Here is a 20,410-nt window from a genome sequence, read left to right on the forward strand (position 1 = left end):
CCAGGATTTTTCCTGAGACCTTGTTTCAGGCTCTACATGTGGGTTTGGCAGAGGTGGTTCTCTGGTGATGTGGGTTGAGGGTGGTGAAGATGGTGAGGGTGTAGTCAGACCAGGTGATCAGAGTAGGATTTTTACCATAATGTCATTGAAGGTGATACATATTGTAGGAAAGTACCATCTTGCCTGGCATGTTACCCCCATTTTTCACTGTATATATGTTGTTTTAGTTGTATGTGTCACTGGGACCCTGGTAACCCAGGGCCCCAGTGCTCATAAGTGTGCCTGAATGTGTTACCTGTGTAGTGACTAACTGTCTCACTGAGGCTCTGCTAATCAGAACCTCAGTGGTTATGCTCTCTCATTTCTTTCCAAATTGTCACTAACAGGCTAGTGACCATTTTTACCAATTTACATTGGCTTACTGGAACACCCTTATAATTCCCTAGTATATGGTACTGAGGTACCCAGGGTATTGGGGTTCCAGGAGATCCCTATGGGCTGCAGCATTTCTTTTGCCACCCATAGGGAGCTCGGACAATTCTTACACAGGCCTGCCACTGCAGCCTGAGTGAAATAACGTCCACGTTATTTCACAGCCATTTTACACTGCACTTAAGTAACTTATAAGTCACCTATATGTCTAACCTTTACCTGGTAAAGGTTAGGTGCAAAGTTACTTAGTGTGAGGGCACCCTGGCACTAGCCAAGGTGCCCCCACATTGTTCAGAGCCAATTCCCTGAACTTTGTGAGTGCGGGGACACCATTACACGCGTGCACTACATATAGGTCACTACCTATATGTAGCTTCACCATGGTAACTCCGAATATGGCCATGTAACATGTCTATGATCATGGAATTGCCCCCTCTATACCATCCTGGCATAGTTGGCACAATCCCATGATCCCAGTGGTCTGTAGCACAAACCCTGGTACTGCCAAACTGCCCTTCCTGGGGTTTCACTGCAGCTGCTGCTGCTGCCAACCCCTCAGACAGGCAGCTGCCCTCCTGGGGTCCAGCCAGGCCTGGCCCAGGATGGCAGAACAAAGAACTTCCTCTGAGAGAGGGTGTGACACCCTCTCCCTTTGGAAAATGGTGTGAAGGCAGGGGAGGAGTAGCCTCCCCCAGCCTCTGGAAATGCTTTGTTGGGCACAGATGTGCCCAATTCTGCATAAGCCAGTCTACACCGGTTCAGGGACCCCTTAGCCCCTGCTCTGGCGCGAAACTGGACAAAGGAAAGGGGAGTGACCACTCCCCTGACCTGCACCTCCCCTGGGAGGTGTCCAGAGCTCCTCCAGTGTGCTCCAGACCTCTGCCATCTTGGAAACAGAGGTGCTGCTGGCACACTGGACTGCTCTGAGTGGCCAGTGCCACCAGGTGACGTCAGAGACTCCTGCTGATAGGCTCCTTCAGGTGTTAGTAGCCTTTCCTCTCTCCTAGGTAGCCAAACCCTCTTTTCTGGCTATTTAGGGTCTCTGTCTCTGGGGAAACTTTAGATAACGAATGCAAGAGCTCATCCGAGTTCCTCTGCATCTCCCTCTTCACCTTCTGATAAGGAAACGACCGCTGACCGCGCTGGAAGCCTGCAAACCTGCAACATAATAGCAAAGACGACTACTGCAACTCTGTAACGCTGATCCTGCCGCCTTCTCGACTGTTTTCCTGCTTGTGCATGCTGTGGGGGTAGCCTGCCTCCTCTCTGCACCAGAAGCTCCGAAGAAATCTCCCGTGGGTCGACGGAATCTTCCCCCTGCAACCGCAGGCACCAAAAAGCTGCATTACCGGTCCCTTGGGTCTCCTCTCAGCACGACGAGCGAGGTCCCTCGAATCCAGCGACTCTGTCCAAGTGACCCCCACAGTCCAGTGACTCTTCAGTCCAAGTTTGGTGGAGGTAAGTCCTTGCCTCACCTCGCTGGGCTGCATTGCTGGGAACCGCGACTTTGCAGCTACTCCGGCCCCTGTGCACTTCCGGCGGAAATCCTTTGTGCACAGCCAAGCCTGGATCCACAGCACTCTGACCTGCATTGCACGACTTTCTAAGTTGGTCTCCGGCGACGTGGGACTCCTTTGTGCAACTTTGGCGAGCACCGTTTCACGCATCCTCGTAGTGCCTGTTTCTGGCACTTCCCCGGGTGCTACCTGCTTCAGTGAGGGCTCTTTGTCTTGCTCGATGTCCCCTCTCTCTTCAGGTCCAATTTGTGACCTCCTGGTCCCTCCTGGGCCCCAGCAGCGTCCAAAAACGCCAAACGCACGATTTGCGCCTAGCAAGGCTTGTTGGCGGCCTTTCGGCGGGAAAACACTTCTGCACGACTCTCCAAGGCGAGAGGGATCCGTCCACCAAAGGGGAAGTCTCTAGCCCTTTTCGTTCCTGCAGAAACCTCAGCTTCTTCTGTCCAGTCGAAGCTTCTTTGCACCCGCAGCTGGCATTTCCTGGGCATCTGCCCATCTCCGACTTGCTTGTGACTTTTGGACTTGGTCCCCTTGTTCCACAGGTACCCTAGATTGGAAATCCACAGTTGTTGCATTGCTGGTTTGTGTCTTTCCTGCATTATTCCTCTAACACGACTATTTTGTCCTTAGGGGAACTTTGGTGCACTTTGCACTCACTTTTCAGGGTCTTGGGGAGGGTTATTTTTCTAACTCTCACTATTTTCTAATAGTCCCAGCGACCCTCTACAAGGTCACATAGGTTTGGGGTCCATTCGTGGTTCGCATTCCACTTTTGGAGTATATGGTTTGTGTTGCCCCTATCCCTATGTTTCCCCATTGCATCCTATTGTAACTATACATTGTTTGCACTGTTTTCTAAGACTATACTGCATATTTTTGCTATTGTGTATATATATCTTGTGTATATTTCCTATCCTCTCACTGAGGGTACACTCTAAGATACTTTGGCATATTGTCATAAAAATAAAGTACCTTTATTTTTAGTATAACTGTGTATTGTGTTTTCTTATGATATTGTGCATATGACACTAAGTGGTACTGTAGTAGCTTCACACGTCTCCTAGTTCAGCCTAAGCTGCTCTGCTAAGCTACCATTATCTATCAGCCTAAGCTGCTAGACACCCTATACACTAATAAGGGATAACTGGGCCTGGTGCAAGGTGCAAGTACCCCTTGGTACTCACTACACATATTGTATCCATAGGGTGTCAGGCAGGGTGAATGGGCCCTTCCACGTTAGTTCTCTTAGGATAATAAAGGTGCTTGAGTCAATGCAGTCAACAATGGTGCTGGCAAAGTTGGTACATGGGACCGGTGAGCGGTAGATGAGGGTGCTGCTCAGAGTGAACTTGGCGATGTTGTGTGGCTTGAAGGTTCACATGTTGCTGAGGTTTGCACCAGAAGTGGTGGTGTGGCGGATGGAATCCTTTCAGACAATGGCAATGCCAGCTCCATGCTTGTGTGGTTTGTCCAGCCTGGCAGTCTTGTAGCTGGGTGGGATAGCTGTGGCAATGTTAGGGGTAGGTGTGGGGATCAGCTACACTGTGTGTTGGGAATATCACAGAACACTACCATTTTTCTGTGGCGTTTATGGATAACAGGCCAATTTGATCATAAGTGTGACAAACAAAAAACATAAAAGCAACACAAGTCATATTTTTTAATGTACTGTCTCCATGCAGGCTTGGATCTGCTTTTTCATGCAAAAATAATGATTCCTGCAAAGGCCCTGTGGCCGCCAACTGTACCCTCAAAACCTCTGCAGTTTCTAAAAAGTCCTCTCAATTTCTGTGAGAAGAGCAGGCCTAGTGGGTGATTGTGGTGCAGGTTTCAGATTTCAGTATCATGTTTGGTGAGAGAGCGGGTGTTGAGTATGCAGAGGGTTTTTGGTGTGTGTGGTTGTGGGTGGGTCAGTGTTAAGTGTTGTCAGAGTGTGGGTGCAAGAGAGTGAAAGAGAACTTGCAGGAGGACACCCCTTTGGTGTTGTGTGGTTCAGCGCAGCAGCAATGCAACCAGAAACATCCAGGGTTGAGCTTGTGGAGGGTTGTGGTGGGGTAGCAGTGGAGGAAGGAAAGTGAGGGTTCCTGTCTCTGGTTGCGACTGGAGCATGGACTAGCACAGACCGGCTTGCCAGCAGCACGTTCACGCTGCACCTATTATGATGGTCCGGGATGAGGGGAGGGGAGCCAAGGGTGGGGCAACTAGGGGGGCAGGAGATGGGAATCGGAAAAGCATGCCAAGGCAGAAGGTGCCCCTTGCCTGGTCGGAGGGCCAGGTGCTGTTAAATCCTAAGTAGCAGGCCAGGAGCCTCACACGCACAGGAAGATGTGCCCCTTGCCTGGTGGGAGGGCCAGGTGCTTTTAAATCCTAAGTAGCGGGCCAGGAGCCCCACACGCACAGGAAGAGGTGCCCCTTGCCTGGTGGGAGGACCAGGTGCTGTTAAATCCTAAGTAGCGGGCCAGGAGCCTCACACGCACAGGAAGAGGTGCCCCTTGCCTGGTCGGAGGGCCAGGTGCTGTTAAATCCTAAATAGCGGGCCAGGAGCCTCACACGCACAGGAAGAGGTGCCCCTTGCCTGGTCAGAGGGCCAGGTGCTGGTAAATCCTAAGTAGCGGGCCAGGAGCCTCACACGCACAGGAAGAGGTGCCCCTTGCCTGGTGGGAGGGCCAGGTGCTGTTAAATCCTAAGTAGCGGGCCAGGAGCCTCACACGCACAGGAAGAGGTGCCCCTTGCCTGGTGGGAGGGCCAGGTGCTGTTAAATCCTAAGTAGCGGGCCAGGAGCCTCACACGCACATGAAGAGGTGCCCCTTGCCTGGTGGGAAGACCAGGTGCTGTTAAATCCTAAGTAGCGGGCCAGGAGCCCCACACGCACTGGAAGAGGTGCCCCTTGCCTGGTCGGAGGGCCAGGTGCTGTTAAATGCTAAGTAGCGGGCCAGGAGCCTCACACACACACACACACACACACACACACACACACACACACACGAAGAGGTGCCCCTTGCCTGGTCGGAGGGCCAGGTGCTGTTAAATTCTAAGTAGCGGGCCAGGAGCCTCACACGCACGGGAAGATGTGCCCCTTGCCTGGTGGGAGGGCCAGGTGCTGTTAAATCCTAAGTAGCGGGCCAGGAGCCCCACACGCACAGGAAGAGGTGCCCCTTGCCTGGTCGGAGGGCCAGGTGCTGTTAAATCCTAAGTAGCGGGCCAGGAGCCTCACACGCACAGGAAGAGGTGCCCCTTGCCTGGTCGGAGGGCCAGGTGCTGTTAAATCCTAAATAGCGCGCCAGGAGCCTCACACGCACAGGAAGAGGTGCCCCTTGCCTGGTGGGAGGGCCAGGTGCTGTTAAATCCTAAGTAGCGGGCCAGGAGCCCCACACGCACAGGAAGAGGTGCCCCTTGCCTGGTCGGAGGGCCAGGTGCTGTTAAATCCTAAATAGCGGGCCAGGAGCCTCACACGCACAGGAAGAGGTGCCCCTTGCCTGGTCGGAGGGCCAGGTGCTGTTAAATCCTAAATAGCGGGCCAGGAGCCTCACACGCACAGGAAGAGGTGCCCCTTGCCTGGTCGGAGGGCCAGGTGCTGTTAAATCCTAAATAGCGGGCCAGGAGCCTCACACGCACAGGAAGAGGTGCCCCTTGCCTGGTCAGAGGGCCAGGTGCTGTTAAATCCCAAGTAGCGAGCCAGGAGCCTCACAGTAAGAGGTGCCCCTTGCCTGGTGGGAGGGCCAGGTGCTGTTAAATCCTAAGTAGCTGGCCAGGAAGCTCCTGCTGAATGGATGGTCTGCGTTGGGGCGGACATTAAATAGGTTCTGGAGTGGGAGGGAAGCAGGGGGTGGTGGGCAGGGCTGGAAGGGGCCCCAGGTGGTGAGAAGCGGGAGATTGCAGCAAAGCAGGGAAAGGTAAGGAGTGCACACAAGGCAAAAAGGGGTGAAAACTGCACGGAAATAGCAAAGGCAAGAACCAACCAGACAAGAACATAAGAGCAATGAGAGAGCTAAGAAATAAGAGTACAGAAGCAAGAAACGAGAGGAGAAGCAAGAGTGGAAAATTGAGAGAGGGCAGAGAATGAGTGAGCAGGTGTGAAAGGGCATAGTGAGTGAGTGAGTGAGTGGAAACCGAGTGGCGTGAAAAAAAATGTGAGATTGCCGAAAAACAGCCAACACAGAATGAGAGCCGAGAAACAAGACAAACAGAGTGACAGTGAAGCAGATGGAAAACGAGTCAGGGAGCCCGAAATGCTCAGGAGCGGGGTCTGCGAGGGGCACAGTAAGTCCTATGAAGGGAATAGAAAGCAGTTATGAGGAACCATTTTGCGTTACTTTTCTGTCACGAAATCACTGAAAATTATACGATTATTCTGGTTCCCATAATTCAGTAATGTCGCACAAAAATCATACCGCACAAGCACGGGAACAACAAACTTTGTGAGCGGCTGATGGCTGCTGCTGTTCATGTTTCATTTAATTTATGCTCTAGTTTCATTGCTCAAAATACAGCCTCTGGGTGGAAGGGTGTATTTTGACTGAGAAAATAGTACTAAATGCTTGGTTACACTATTAATGTAATTCCCCATAATCTTTTTTAATTGTGTTGTAATTTTGCATAATGACGCTGCCGCAAATTACACGAGCTACACCCACCCCGTAATCACTAGATGATAAGTCGTGGAAAGTCAGTCTTGTGAGTATGAATATTGGGTCTCTTATAACCATTGGCTATAAGGTGAAGTCGGTGTCTCGTTAAGTTGCACAGACATGCTCATAGCATTGGAGGTTGGCATTTTACTATTGTCATCTGCTGCAGTTCTCTTTCTGCTTTGGTTGAGGCACTGTCATGATGTTTTAACTAAATGCAGGGACAGGTTGTACACTGGTGCTTGCCTTCACAATGCAAAAACAAATGGGCACACTTAAAATGTTTCTTCCCTGAATATGTTTGGTCAAACACTTATTAAACTTTATGGAAGGTAACGTGTTATCTATAAATGCTCACAGGGTTGCTTTTTAGACATTTGAATGCCGATTTCTCATGCCAACAGACTATCCCAAAATGTAGTCAAATCCCTTCCAATTTAGAAGAACTAGGAATGTCCTCTAGTGCTGAAACTTGTGGTGTCTCTTTTGGTGACGTTTCTTTCTATCTCTAGGCCATGCACATATCTGAACTTGATCTCCTGACACCACAGTTCCACTCCTCATATCTAACTGAAGCAACATTTCCTGGTGCTGGACTACGAACTATCTTCAGGCATATAATCCCAGCTAGCTACGTAAACCAGCTAGAGAGCTGCAGAACCACAATATGAATTAGCAGAAATGGCGAGATGAAGGAATCAGAATCCAAAAAGGCATTTCCAATGCAACGGGTCTCGCATTTCTCCGAGTTAGAGCTATTAGCTGTTGTTAACTCCCAACCGGACTTTTCTTGCCACGTTAAATGGAAAAAAAGAGCGTGATTGCGCTGCTACAGTTCACCCGCAGTGAAACCTATCGGCAAAAGTGCAATTATCTACGTAACCGGCAAAAGTGGAATTAACTATGTAACAGGGTCGATGTCATGGAAAGCGCTCTACTTCTGTCAAGCGTGATCGCGCTGCGAAAAAAGATAAAAAGTAGTCCACAAACCGGATGGAAAATAGCGAGCCTTTCATGTTTTCGGTACTTGGTCGCTGTGCTCGAGGAGGGCTAACCACCGGAAAAGGCATGACGTGTGCATGCCTTCCACTAATAAAAGCAAGCAGATTTTAACAGGCAAGCCCACGAACCAATGAAAGACACTGATGTGACATGGACGGGGCTCTGAGCCCTTTTCTAACTACTAGAGTGTCTCGCAAGCGAAACGCATGCGACTCAGGCTCGACCCTAAAAATGGACCAGTTCAATGGTGTCCAATGGGAGAAATGCAATACAGTTTCTTTAGCAGTGGAAGCACTGTTTTCCTACAGCTTCTGCTACCGACAGAGAAGGCTTATCCCCTAAAGATTCTTCTTCACATTCTTGCCCACAACCTTGTTTCTTCGATTTTTACCTCTTATAATATAAACTCTGGTGCCACATAACACAGCCTTACAAGACAACAAAAATAAATGGATTCTGGTCTTGTTAATTCTCAATTCTCAAAGATAATGTGAATGTTCAAACCTTCATAAAATGTAGTGCCTAGTTTCACCATAATATGGGAACTGACTATTCAAAGTGCCATCGCACTGTGATGGATGCCACACTCTAACCTACAATAAAGAGTGTTGTATGTATGGGGCTGTAAGTAAATCATGGTCAGTCCTCACTTCTGTACTATGAAAGCATACTTTTTATAGACGTGGCGTGCCTTGTCATTCTGTCAATACATAGCCCTACATCATTTAAACTCCACTAGAGTTTGAACTGAACCCATCCATACAAATTTCTACGACTGTCTTGTAGGCATAATGGCTTCCATCATTCATATTTGATGCATGTGAAGAATAAACATGTAGCAGGCCTCTTCATCAAAACAAAGTAGTCCACAAAAACATAACTATAATCAATCAAGTCTTTCCAGTTTTGTTCTTCCCTTGCAAAACGAACAGAGAGCTCCCCAAACCCTGGGGAGTAGGTGTTATTCCACATACCCGCCACGCCTGCCATTTTATAAATAAACATTAATTTGGGAGCCAGGATCTTTTTACGTCATCACGGTTTTATAGCACAGCTGTCTTTGTCTCTCAAGTGAAGACTCCAGTGAAGAAGCAATTTAGTAACTACAGTGGAATGTTCTGTGTGCAGGGACACTTCATTACTGCAGGGATTCTACACATAATCTGAGGTCAGTGGCCTCTGCTGGGCAATTTTCCATATGATCCTCATAACATTGTGCAACAGGAGTGACCCTGCTCATAGGTGTTCTGTAGACTAGAACCTTTTGGCACACACAGGCCTCATTCAATTCAGATCACTTAATCAATGCAGTGATGGTTGGCACGTAAACAGTAATTAGTTGAGGCTGCAACTTGTTGCTTGGAGGGGGGACTCAATGCTCGTTCCTGTGCATGACCTGTTGATAAAGGTAGGGGACAGGTGCAGGGCATTGCAATATTTGACCTTTGCTATTTCCATCCCCATCCAAAAACATAGTCTGTTATGCACTGTAGATTGCCTTTGATCTGAAGCCCATGTATCACAGAAAGAGAAATGATCATACTGAGCAGCTGCTTTGCAGATAGTCTACAAATGCTGGAAAAGTCATAAAGACCAGTAGAGAGGTTCACTGGAATTCAGAAGAACACCCTACAGATGGTTTCCTTTCCCCAAGCATGGAGAAGTTGGGGAGGGCTTGCTTTTCCTCTTTGAGCACTCTTATTGAATTCCATTTAAATTCATTGCAGGGCTAATACTGAAATGCCCATGCTTAAGAAGACATATCGAAGATTAAAACCAAGGGTTTGCTCACTTAATGGGCAAATATCCATATTGTCAGGCCATGGCCCTGGATATCACCCTCTCTGAAATTCTTCCTATCTCTAGAGGAAAGAAGAGAAGAGTTTCTTAGTGGAAGAGTTTGATGGAATTGGTACACCAGCTGAGTGACTGCGCAGTCTTCGGGCCTGTAGAGCAGATCTTGGTACAGTTACAGTTCAGAAAGCCCATCCACCAAAACGCGGCCAGGATGAACCAAGATTTCACAGGACGAATCGCAGCACCTAAAACTTAGTTAGGGGCGAAGTTCATTGTGAATTACCACATACAAATTACCACATACAAAGTTTACAGGGTTCCCAAGATAGTGGATCAGATTTGAATTATGACCGGTAAATCTTGCCGTCTCCCTGTAAGAGCAGAAAATATACGTGTCTTGTTTTTCAAGATACGTTAGAAGCCCTGAAAAAGTCCTAGATATTTTGGAGAAATTCAAGCATTAAAAAAAATTGATTTGACTTTCCACAATGATATTTTTATCTAGATGTTCAACACCGCAAATGAAAAAATACATGTCCACAAGGTAAAAGGCTAGAATGTACCCAATTCGTTGGAAGGTAATTTTCAGAGAGCCAGGTGATTGGATATTGTTTCAATAGCTTTTTCTGCACAGATCTTCCTAAGCATCAGGCACACTGAGGCCATTATTAGTGGTTCCATTATAAGAGAAGCCTCAGCTCTGTAGTAGTCCAGTGGGGCAATTATGTTGGTGTCTCTAAGCAGGTGCTAGCAGGAGAGATGTGTGGGGTTCATATCTGCTAGATCATTGTGGCAGGAGCATCAGTGGAACTTCAAAAGGATTCCATTTTGGTCTCTAATGCCTTTGAGGTCAATATATGGCATTTCCATGGTGATAAACCAACTGTGGTTCGATCTGTGGAGTGGCTGGTTTGCTCAGGATTATCCACATCAGCTTGTGTAGAAATGGGGGAGATCCATGTCAAGCTTGGGGTGGAGTAATGACAGAAGGGGGCTTGGGTGGAGTAATGATTTAGACTGTGTGTTGTGAATAAGATCACAGAACACTGTCATTTGTCTGTGGTGTTTATGGATAACAGGCCAATTTGATCACCAGTACGACAAACAAAAAAATAAAAGCAACACAAAATTACCTTTAATGTACACGTTGGCACCTGCATTTACATACAGAAATAATGATTGCTGCAAAGGCCCTGTGGCCGCCAACTGTACCCTCAAAACCTCTGCGGTTTCTAAAACGTCCTCTCGGTAATGCATGTTTGAAGTTTGCAAAGATTAAAATCACAGAGGCTAGTGACAGCAGGAGGACTGCGTGCCTTGTGACGCTAAGCTTCCTAGTAAACACAATGATGTGCCTGTGGCTATAACTGTATAATTAAAAAATTGGCCCACACAAATATTGAGAAGTACAATTTTCTTTAAACACAAAAAAAAATGGATGGACAGCTAACATAAAACATTAATAAATGTATTTAAAGAACGTGACTATAAATGGTTTCACTCAATTAGCGTATTTGTTTTGTAAAAATACTCACAATAATAAGCATTTTTTGACCCATATGCTTGTGTAAAAGGCATATTGTCCAGTTTGTACTTACTGTCCATGCCCAGGGGAATGCAGCATTATTCATTATTTTCTTGACATTTATGATATTTCGATCCATATCAACGTGTCATTCTTGATTATTTACGAACTGTGCGTTTCTGATACCTCGTGTAAGATAGAAGTAAAAATTCAGGGTCTTACTGATCATCAGTAGTCAGATTTCTGAATTGTGAGCTTTTGAACTGTTAGCCATAGGTGGTGTGTTTTTCTTTAATAGGTTTTTATAACCTACAGACAGTACAACAGTGCAGACCATACATGTAGATTATAACAATTGCCTAATCCGTTACTCGCGAGTGATTCTTAAGCGAGCGGGTGTCAACAAGAGCTTGATTTGAGGCACCGCAGGCTCGCAAGATAGCGTTACTTGTACTCCATTGATCCCAGGCCATCTGATGTGCATTATAATTCTATGGAGGATGACTGAACGTGGGTAGAGTAAGAGGTTGTGACGTCGCCAACCCATTGGTAAATTTAAATATTCTTTTCATATTTTAGAAAAGGTTTCAAACTTTGGCTTTGTCCGTGTATGTCATTTATTTTGCCACTTATTCACGTCCTGTGTAGTTAATGGAACGTTTCAAGTTGTTGAAACAGAGAATAATTATGGGTCACTTCATAAACAAATTGAGGCCTACATCATGGTGTTTCCTCTTTTTAATTCTGTATTTATCTCCTGTGGGGAATTAGCTAATATTCTGGTTGTTATGAGAGATGTTCACCGATATTTCCTTTCGTGAAAATATAATGCATATATACACGAAAATGGAGTCGTCATATGGTGCCTCATAAATGAGGCATGTAGGTGTTAGTACAACATACAACAAACAGAATCTTGTCCTCTTATTAAAGTGTGATGGGTTTTAAATAGTTTAAACAAGGGTAGTGAGAACCAAGATGGCCACCTCAATGTTTCTGCATAATCTTCAAATTAAACTCTTACCAGAAACTGACCGCTGAACATACCACAGGTCCATCAACATCACCATCCCAAGAAAAGTTCACATTTACCGATCAAAATCTCTGACCAGGTTTGCCTTCCAGGTAGGAATCCTGACCACCTCTAAAGGTATGGTGCCCCCGTGCCCATCGCTGTGCTGGTGCGGCTCTGCTCATTGGTCATTGAAAAAGAGACATCTAGTGTTCTGCGACACTAAATAACACTGATATCACCTTACAATCACAGCTGGTGCCAAGGTGTGTAGCAGTAATATGGTGGAGAACTAGACTTCTCTTGAATTCAAAAGGTGTATGATAGGGATGTGTTGTAAGGATTTTCACTTTACAATTAATGTAATTGCAATAACTGTGAAATGTTATGCTGGCAAGCATGTCTTATACTGGTGCACCCGATGAGTGTATTGCGTCAGTAGTTTGGCCAATGAATAAAGAAGGGCCATTGTAGTTTCACACCAAGTTGGTTATGAGCTGTGTCGGTAGATAATGTGGTGGGACTTGTGGTTACTGGTAGCTCTTAAGTGTACTAGCATCTGTAAGGCCAATAAACTCAGCCGTGTATCATAGTTTAAATCTTAAATTACAGATTGTAATAGAAGCAAAATGTGCTGTGGAGACACGTGTGATTTTCAATAAGGATGGCCTGGGATCCAAAATGGGTAGCAATGGAAGTGTCTTCGAAATTGTATGTTTCCAAGCAGAGTACCCAATAACATCAGTGACTAATGATACTTCAAAAACATGAATATATTTGCCAGGGATTGTACAACAGCTACACTTAAATGTCAGAGTACGAAAGGGGATGCAGTAGACCAGTGATGTAAAGTTACTGCAGCTTTCTGAAGCAGACACTTTTGAATAAATACAAAAACATAGCACACCCTGAGCAGTTGTACCCAAGGCCACCATGCTTGTCTGCTGGCGTGGCTTCATAACGGTATACAATTACTCTCCCATTTACTAAATTAATGATGCACACTGCTTCTATGGGTAATTTGAGACATTTATATGGAAGAATAAGATAGACAGTTCCAGAGTAGTGCTATCACAAAATTCTGCTTCTAATGGTTGCAACCAGGATTTTTTCAGTGAAGTGGTCATTTGCTGTAACTGTTGGATGCAAGGATTACCTGTGGGAACCTAAAACTCAGATTAGATTTAAAGTTAGATACATGGGTGTAGATGCAAAGTTTAACCCACTGTGGCGTCAGAAATGAAATACTATCTGTTGACAAATGTTTGGCCTTACAAAGTAGCTACTAGATTAACTGCACGATTGTTTTTCTCACACATGACAATTGGGGCACGAAGTTGTGGATTGCATCCTCACTTCAGAACCAATACCAATCCAAAACCCATCGATTCTACATACAAATCAGGTAACGAATGAGGGAGTGGCAGATCCTGCATCATAATTCAAACTACATACCTTAAATGACCTTTAGGTTCTTACAGCCAATAGCCAGAAATAAGTGCCCTCTTCCAAAACCAGTATGGTTCAGTGTCTAAGGAATCTACAGTTTTGAAATATTCAGGGTTTATCTCCGTAGCACACTCGGGTATCTGTGGGAGGTAGTATTATGCACTCCGAGGGCAAGATTTGAGTCAAATCGAATACTGTGTCGCTGCACTCGAGAACCCGAGTTCCTAGACAGCAAAATGCTGCTTGGGGAGAACAGGGGAAGAGTAGGCCTGGGAAAGCTCGGCATTGTATGAGTGAAGAGAGAGAGGCCCAGAAGTTAATGCAGAAAGCACGTAGGCCAGTGACATTGAGCTTACAACTTAACATTTCACAACTTGTATACTGCCAGTCAGAGGATGAAAGTCGAAACCGAAAGGTCATACGCACCACTTTACAAAACGCCTAAATAAAATTAATGATTAAATTGAGTGTAACTCCTTTACATCTACGGTTTTATAAATTCAACATGCCTATTTCGTATTTTGTGTGTTGAGACAGACAAGCAAGAAAAATTAGCAGCTTTTTAGACTTGATAAAGTTACTTTTCAAAGGTACATTACTTTAATGGAAAACTCGCTGGATTTGTTTTTTATGTAAAACCTTTGTTAAATACATAGATGGCGTGATGAGTAAAGATTAAAGCCGAGACACGAAGATCCCTGGAGCACATGTGGTAGTGGCGCTAGGCGCTGAGGGGAGATAATCCGGGTACCATTGACAGATGGCGACATTTGCTGAGCCGTAGTTAGTGGCGCCCTTGGCGCAGGAAGTTGGGAAGTTTTTAGAAACCAGGATTTCCTGTGACATCTGAACCGGTTGGGCTGAGGGGCTTTCACAAAAGTTTCCATTTGCTGTTCTGCGCAGCTTGAATAGCGGGGACTGGGTATGTAATGTGTGACTCGCTCTTCTTCCGATCTGCGTAAAACAAAATAGTTTTAATTCAGGAGCTCCATCCAGTTAGTTATGTTCCACACCTGAAGGCTTTTTTTTTTTAACACGATTACTAATTTGAGAACGGTGACGGGAGAGAATATTTCAAAAAAGGAAAGAGAAGAATATCAGGAATGCGAGTTTTACACGTCATACACACACACACACACACACATATACAAATGCATGCACAGGGTGTATCTGCTATTTATTACCATTGGTGTGTGTGAGGCGGGGCCAGTGCTTAGAAAAGGCGAAGCCCAGACTAGATCTTGCTGCCCCGTCCCCGCCCTTAACAATGGCAATAAGTAGCATGTTACACTAAGCAGATCTTCATACATGTTTAACCATGATTGTTTACTGTATGTAGTACTTATAAATACATGTATTTAACCAGAGCCAGGATACAAGGGGTTAATTAAATGTATGCAGTGCAATAAAATCACATTGAATGTGTTTTGTAAGTACCCGCCTAATTGTCTTCGTCCTAAACGTATTTGTTCTGTTGCTTTTGTTAAACGGGCAGTCAGCATTGTTACCTCGTTATATATATATATATATATATATATATATATATATATATATATATATATATATATATATATAGTACTGTGGCAATAACAGAACGCGACCTTTGCACTGTAATACATAATATACGGAGGATTGCACTTTTGTCACTACGTTTTTTCTAGATTCATTTTTACTGGCATGGCACATACGAGTACCAACCATGCCTCAATGTTTCACACAGCAGAAAGTTGTTTAGTGCGTGATTTAATTGTGATTAAATGTATGCTTTAGGGATTGTATAACTTTGGGACATGTTTTCTAAACGGCATGCTAAGAAACAAGTAGAAAACTGAATGTTGAACAGGGAATATTTGGGTCAATGCATTATCCCATAATCATGTTTGATTGAGAGACTGGCACGAAAACACACGAGCATACTGGGGGTCTTCGATGCCACCCATCCGAAGAATGCTATCTGGGGGTGCTGTTACCCCCGTTTTACATACGAAGCGAACATCGAATTGATTAATGACATGAGAGGTCATATGCTGTAATTTCCGCTGGGTTGCTTTAGTCAGATAAATAAAACATTTCCGTGAAGCAAGGCTCCCGCTTGCATTGTTAATTAAAGACCCGGGGTGGAGGGAATGCGCATCGCCATAATTCTGGCACAGCTCTGGACACCTGCTGCCAAAAACGTGGAGTGCCAAGGTCCGCACACCCAGTTCTCTGCCCCAGGACAGCCCCAGATCGGCGCTAGCTCCAGAACTACCCCAGCCAGGTGCACGTAACGTGAGCAGGACAGTCATGGGTGTGCCACGGATAGTCGAGCACATCTGTGCCATGTGGAGATCCTAGCCATGCTGCGCGCCACGTGGTTAACAGTGATCTTGTATCATGGGCAGCTCATATGTGTGTTCTGTAGAATGCCTCACTGATCAGCACATGGGTGTCCCAGTATGACCTTTTTCCGAACCATGGGCAGCGTGTTAGGTTGGCACTCCGTACATGTCTCGTCACCGCTTCAGGGCAGCGCAGCCATCTGTGTGGAGCGGGCAGTGGGGGCAGGATTGAGCTGCCAGCGGTCTGGATATCACAGTCAGGCTAGGCGGACCAGTCAATCAGCGCCCTGTACGTCCCACCCAGCCAGGCGCAGGCAGACGTAGTCAGTACCATGGCATGTCAGCCAGACCCGTGCACCGAGGACATCCTTACCCCGACCCCCTCCACAAACCCACACACGCTCCCGAGAGGACAACAAGCTCTTCCCGCAGTCCCCAGTCTGAATTTCCAGTTGTCATGTCATTTTTTGCATGCGGGTGCTACTCTCCAATTGTACTCCTTCCTCGGATCCTTAGTGCGGCGTGCAGTGCCCAGAAGCCCCTCCGTGCAGATAGTGCAGCACTCTTGATGTTCCATACTGCTGGAAACAGCAGAGCTCCACTAAGCGCTATTGCACTGTGCACGTTGAATGAATGGTCCTCTCCTGCATGGGTCCTGCAAGCATCGTGTACAGCTCATTGCTGGGGTTGCCCCTGACATATAGGGCGGCGCGGTGTGAGGTCTCTGCGGCGAGCCCAGCGGGCGCTGTCACCATGGAGAGGTATAGCGCTTAGAGCTGATGGTGCTGCGCGGCGCTGCCTCCATCGCCTTCTGTACACGGCCGCCTCGCCTGTGAGCCCGAGGGAGGGTGCGAAGGGAGGGGCGGCGGGTAGGTGGTCTTTCCGTGGAGTGGGCTTCACCTCTCCCTCCTTCTCTCCCGCAGAAGCTGGCCGTGCGGAGCTGCGCCCTGGCCGTGGGCAGCGCCGTGAAGCCCGGCCTCCACCAGAGCCTCGCCATCTCGCTGCTGCCCGCCAAGGCGCCCGCCAGCATGGTCACCGCCCACCTGAACGGGCAGAAGGAGCCGGCGCAGAGCAGCAGCCTCCAGGCCACCAACAAGCTGCTGCTGGCCGCGGCGGCGGGGAGGAGAGCCCCGGAGGGCGCGCACACGCAGGTGAGGGCCGGGCGGGGAGGCGGGCTCAGCGGAGCAGGGTGGGGGCGCCGGTGACTGGCCGCGTGACGGCGCCGCCAGGGGGCGCTGTGCGGGTCACCCCGCCTGGCGGAAGAGCCCTGGCTGGAGGAGGCAGCGCACGAAGTTACCGACAGTGCACACTAACTCTCCCCGTTCACGATGCGGCTTCCGCTTATTCTAGTAGACATGGTTTACCAGGGCTCATCAGACGTACAGTGCAAGTACACGAGAAGCCACTGCATTTTGCGCATAGCTGTAGCGCCACTTTTTTGCTGCAGTGTTTTATAGCTAAACCGTTTAGTGCCTTTTATGTGACTTGACATGGGTGCGGAGGATGTGTCTCATTATGTTATTAAGAAACTGTTCTACTTAAGTGCAAGTTTCGCAGCATGTGCTGGAACACCTCAAATATCCGCTCATTAAAGGTATCATTGAACTTCTATATGTAATAGAGATATTTAAATCGACGAAATAATTGAAAGTGATCACTAGTGCGTATCATATGTATATTTGTGGTACTTCTATTATGCATCGTGAATGATTGAATTTTTCAGCGAATACTGTTCATATGTCTTTCCAGGTGTAAAAAAAGACTGATATCTGTTTTAATTGTCTATGCCATGTTACCTTTTAATGTGCCAAGCAGCTGTAGTACACGTACCACCCTTTTTGGAACGAAGCACTTGTGCTTCACAGACTTTGTTTTCTAAAATGCTGGTGCTAGATATGCTGTTACACTCTTAAGTCGAGCATAACTCATTTACTCAGCTGGCAGTCCACAAGCACCTTATACCCAGAAGAGTGGTTAAAAAGAGCGTCTGTGTCAGACATTAATACCAAAACGAAGTGTGACCTGTTTTTATGTATTAAAACCTGTGGATGATCATGTCTAGATATAGTTCTCAAAAAGCAACACTGACCTTCTTATGGCAAGAAACATAAAAGGAAAAAGAAGAAGACTACAGTGGGATCTCTGACAATGAATTCTTCTTCAGGACTTCAATAGGCTCAGTACCTATCACATGCCTGAACCTTTACTCCGCTTTTCAAGCAAGATCTTTTCTTTTTTTGCCCTGATATAAAAGTTATTTGGTAGCATAGTTTTGTCCTTTCCTCATTAGACCTCTCTCATGCGGTCCTTATTTTATATAATTATGATTAAGGCGAGGAACTGCAGGTCCAATTTAGGGCATTTCTTTACCATTTCACTCCCTTGTGCTGTTCTCCAATGTCTTTCTACAAGTCTTTCCGAGTAAGCATTTACACCTAGCCTCCTTCTCTTTCTGACACTTGACAACAATTATTGTGCAAGACTGTTGAATGTTAAAAGCTGTGTTTTAGCAAATTATAAAGTGTTAAAGAAGCTAACATACAACAAATGTAATTGCCCACATGGCTTTATCATCCCACTATCCTCGCTCTGTTTTTGCCTCTGGCTTCTGCTCTTCCACTGAATGAGGATAGAAGTGGACCCTTTTGCCTTATACCGTTTTATACCTTGTTGCTGCAAGTACTTTTTTGTATGTGCATGTTGTTTTGTGTCCGTCAGTTAGTCTATTCTACCACTTTTGCAGTCTTATTTCTGCTAGAATTGTCTGGCTTAAAATTTGCAGACTTTGTAAGAGACATTTTTAGGTAGCAGACCCAAGCCATATGTCCACTGATATCCGTACACTGATTGTTGTGTTTGCCTCCAGTGAGCTCGTGTCAAGTCCTCATGATTGCCATGGGCAGCGCAGCATATGTATAATACACTTCGTTCAGAACAGAATGACATTATCTTTTGGCTGTCATACCCCTTCAATGGAAACAAATTTCGGAATGGGAAGAAATTGAGGGTGCATAGTAAGAATATTAAAGACTTCATTCACTGTTGTGAGCCATCCCCCCCTTTCTACTCAAGCAAATTCATTGCCAACCTGATCCATAGTAGAGAAAGAGCCTCTAAGAGTACTTTTAATCTCCAGATATACTGCTCCTCCCTGTAGCTCAGTGCTGGATGAGTATAGACGTGCACTTGTGGAAAAGATCACTGTCCAGCAGTTAGAGCACCCATGCCGTGGAAGCTGTCAGCAGTCTCAGGAGGAACCTATTTAACACAACTCGAGGCTGATAAACTCTTTAGTTCCTCCCTTTTGGAGCGGATCCTGGTGAAAAGCCCCCTTACAGGATAATTAATCCGACTGATTTTGTAGAGGTAAGTTCCTCGTGTAATATGACTGCATGAGAATGACATCTTCAAGCCCTTCAGCTCCACGGCATCTCCCCTCAGAGTGCATTGCAACATCATTTCCACCACCAGAGTTTACCAGCTCCACGCAAACCAGATTTGACTCTGTCAGTGGCTATCCGTGATTTATCACAAAAGTCTGCTTACAATCTTGACAAAAAACAATAGTGCTATTAGAGGTTGAGGTCTTGATGGCTTCCCACCCAACCAGTGAAGAACAGCGCTCCAGTGGGGAGCGGAGCACCCTTTACTGTATATCCATGGCTGACAAACAACCAGGTCAACTGAACATGCTAATATGGCAAACCAGTTGTCTGCAGGACAAAGACGGTAAAAGTCTTGTCAAGAAGGGAAATGCACACGTAGTAAGAGATTCTAAAACCCCAGAACCTCCTTCCACCAGGTGATCAGGTGGAACGATTTCTGGTCGTTATTAGAAGTGAAAAACACGTTGCATTTACACAGCTGCTGATGTCCTGTGATTTGGGAGATCTGAATGCTGAGCGATTGGGTACAATGTAGGAGACTGGAAGGTTTAGATCTGCTGTCAGCCAAGATGTTGCACAAAATTCTGGCCCTTTTGGGGGAATACTCTTGTCCACGTTAATACAGATCTGTTTCATAACTGGTTTGCTTTTGGTCAATGATCCGACAGGTTTCCATCCCCAGAGGAGCCTTGAGTTGACTTCTGATGGCTTCCATTCAGTACGTGGGCCGGTTTAATTCGTTTTCCCACAGGACAGAAACATATTCTTTGTGGTCTGCCTTTATCCAGAATTAATCTTATATTCGTCTGTCATGTACGACAGACAAATCTGTCATGTCCGACTGGCTGACTTAAACTCAGGTTTGGTGCATTTGCATATTCATATTGACATGTATCTAGGCGACACAGCAGGATGCAATATGCTTTGATGTGGAAAAGCTACAGTTATCTTTTTAAATGCACCATATCGTCATAGTCGTAGAGAAAGGGATTGTGCTCTATAGACAAAACCTCTTTTCTCCACCCCCATGAAGTTTGGAATGTTTTATTAATTTTCCTAACCTGAAAAGGGGTTTACTCTCACCCTCAACTGGAGTAAATCGCTTACCATTTCCATTTCCCAGAATTCATCAGAGGAAAGGTTGGGACGTCTCATAAACTGACGTTTTCGTGAGCATCACAAAATGTCACGCCTCGAGCTGTTGACTTCCAACCCATTAAATAGGATTTACTCCCCTGTAGTATTACGCAAACCTAGGGTAATATTACTCAGAAATAGATGAACTCGCAACTCCTAGATTACCTTTTGCGAATATCCAACATTAATACAAAGTGAAAAATC

At 46.1% G+C, this 20,410-nt stretch overlaps 1 protein-coding gene across 4 annotated transcripts in view; it reads left to right on the top strand.

Annotated features, from left to right (window-relative positions):
• The window catches only part of PHF21B (PHD finger protein 21B), a 281,511-nt gene that overhangs the window by 154,097 nt on the left and 107,004 nt on the right, over positions 1-20,410 (top strand). For all 4 annotated transcript variants that reach the window (XM_069228266.1, XM_069228267.1, XM_069228268.1 and 1 more), the window contains one exon: positions 16,607-16,834. In XM_069228266.1, coding sequence (XP_069084367.1) covers positions 16,607-16,834 — 228 coding nt within the window. The remainder of the gene's footprint in view (positions 1-16,606; positions 16,835-20,410) is intronic.

This window comes from Pleurodeles waltl, chromosome 4_1, assembly GCF_031143425.1.
Source record: "Pleurodeles waltl isolate 20211129_DDA chromosome 4_1, aPleWal1.hap1.20221129, whole genome shotgun sequence".
Lineage (NCBI taxonomy): Eukaryota > Metazoa > Chordata > Amphibia > Caudata > Salamandridae > Pleurodeles > Pleurodeles waltl.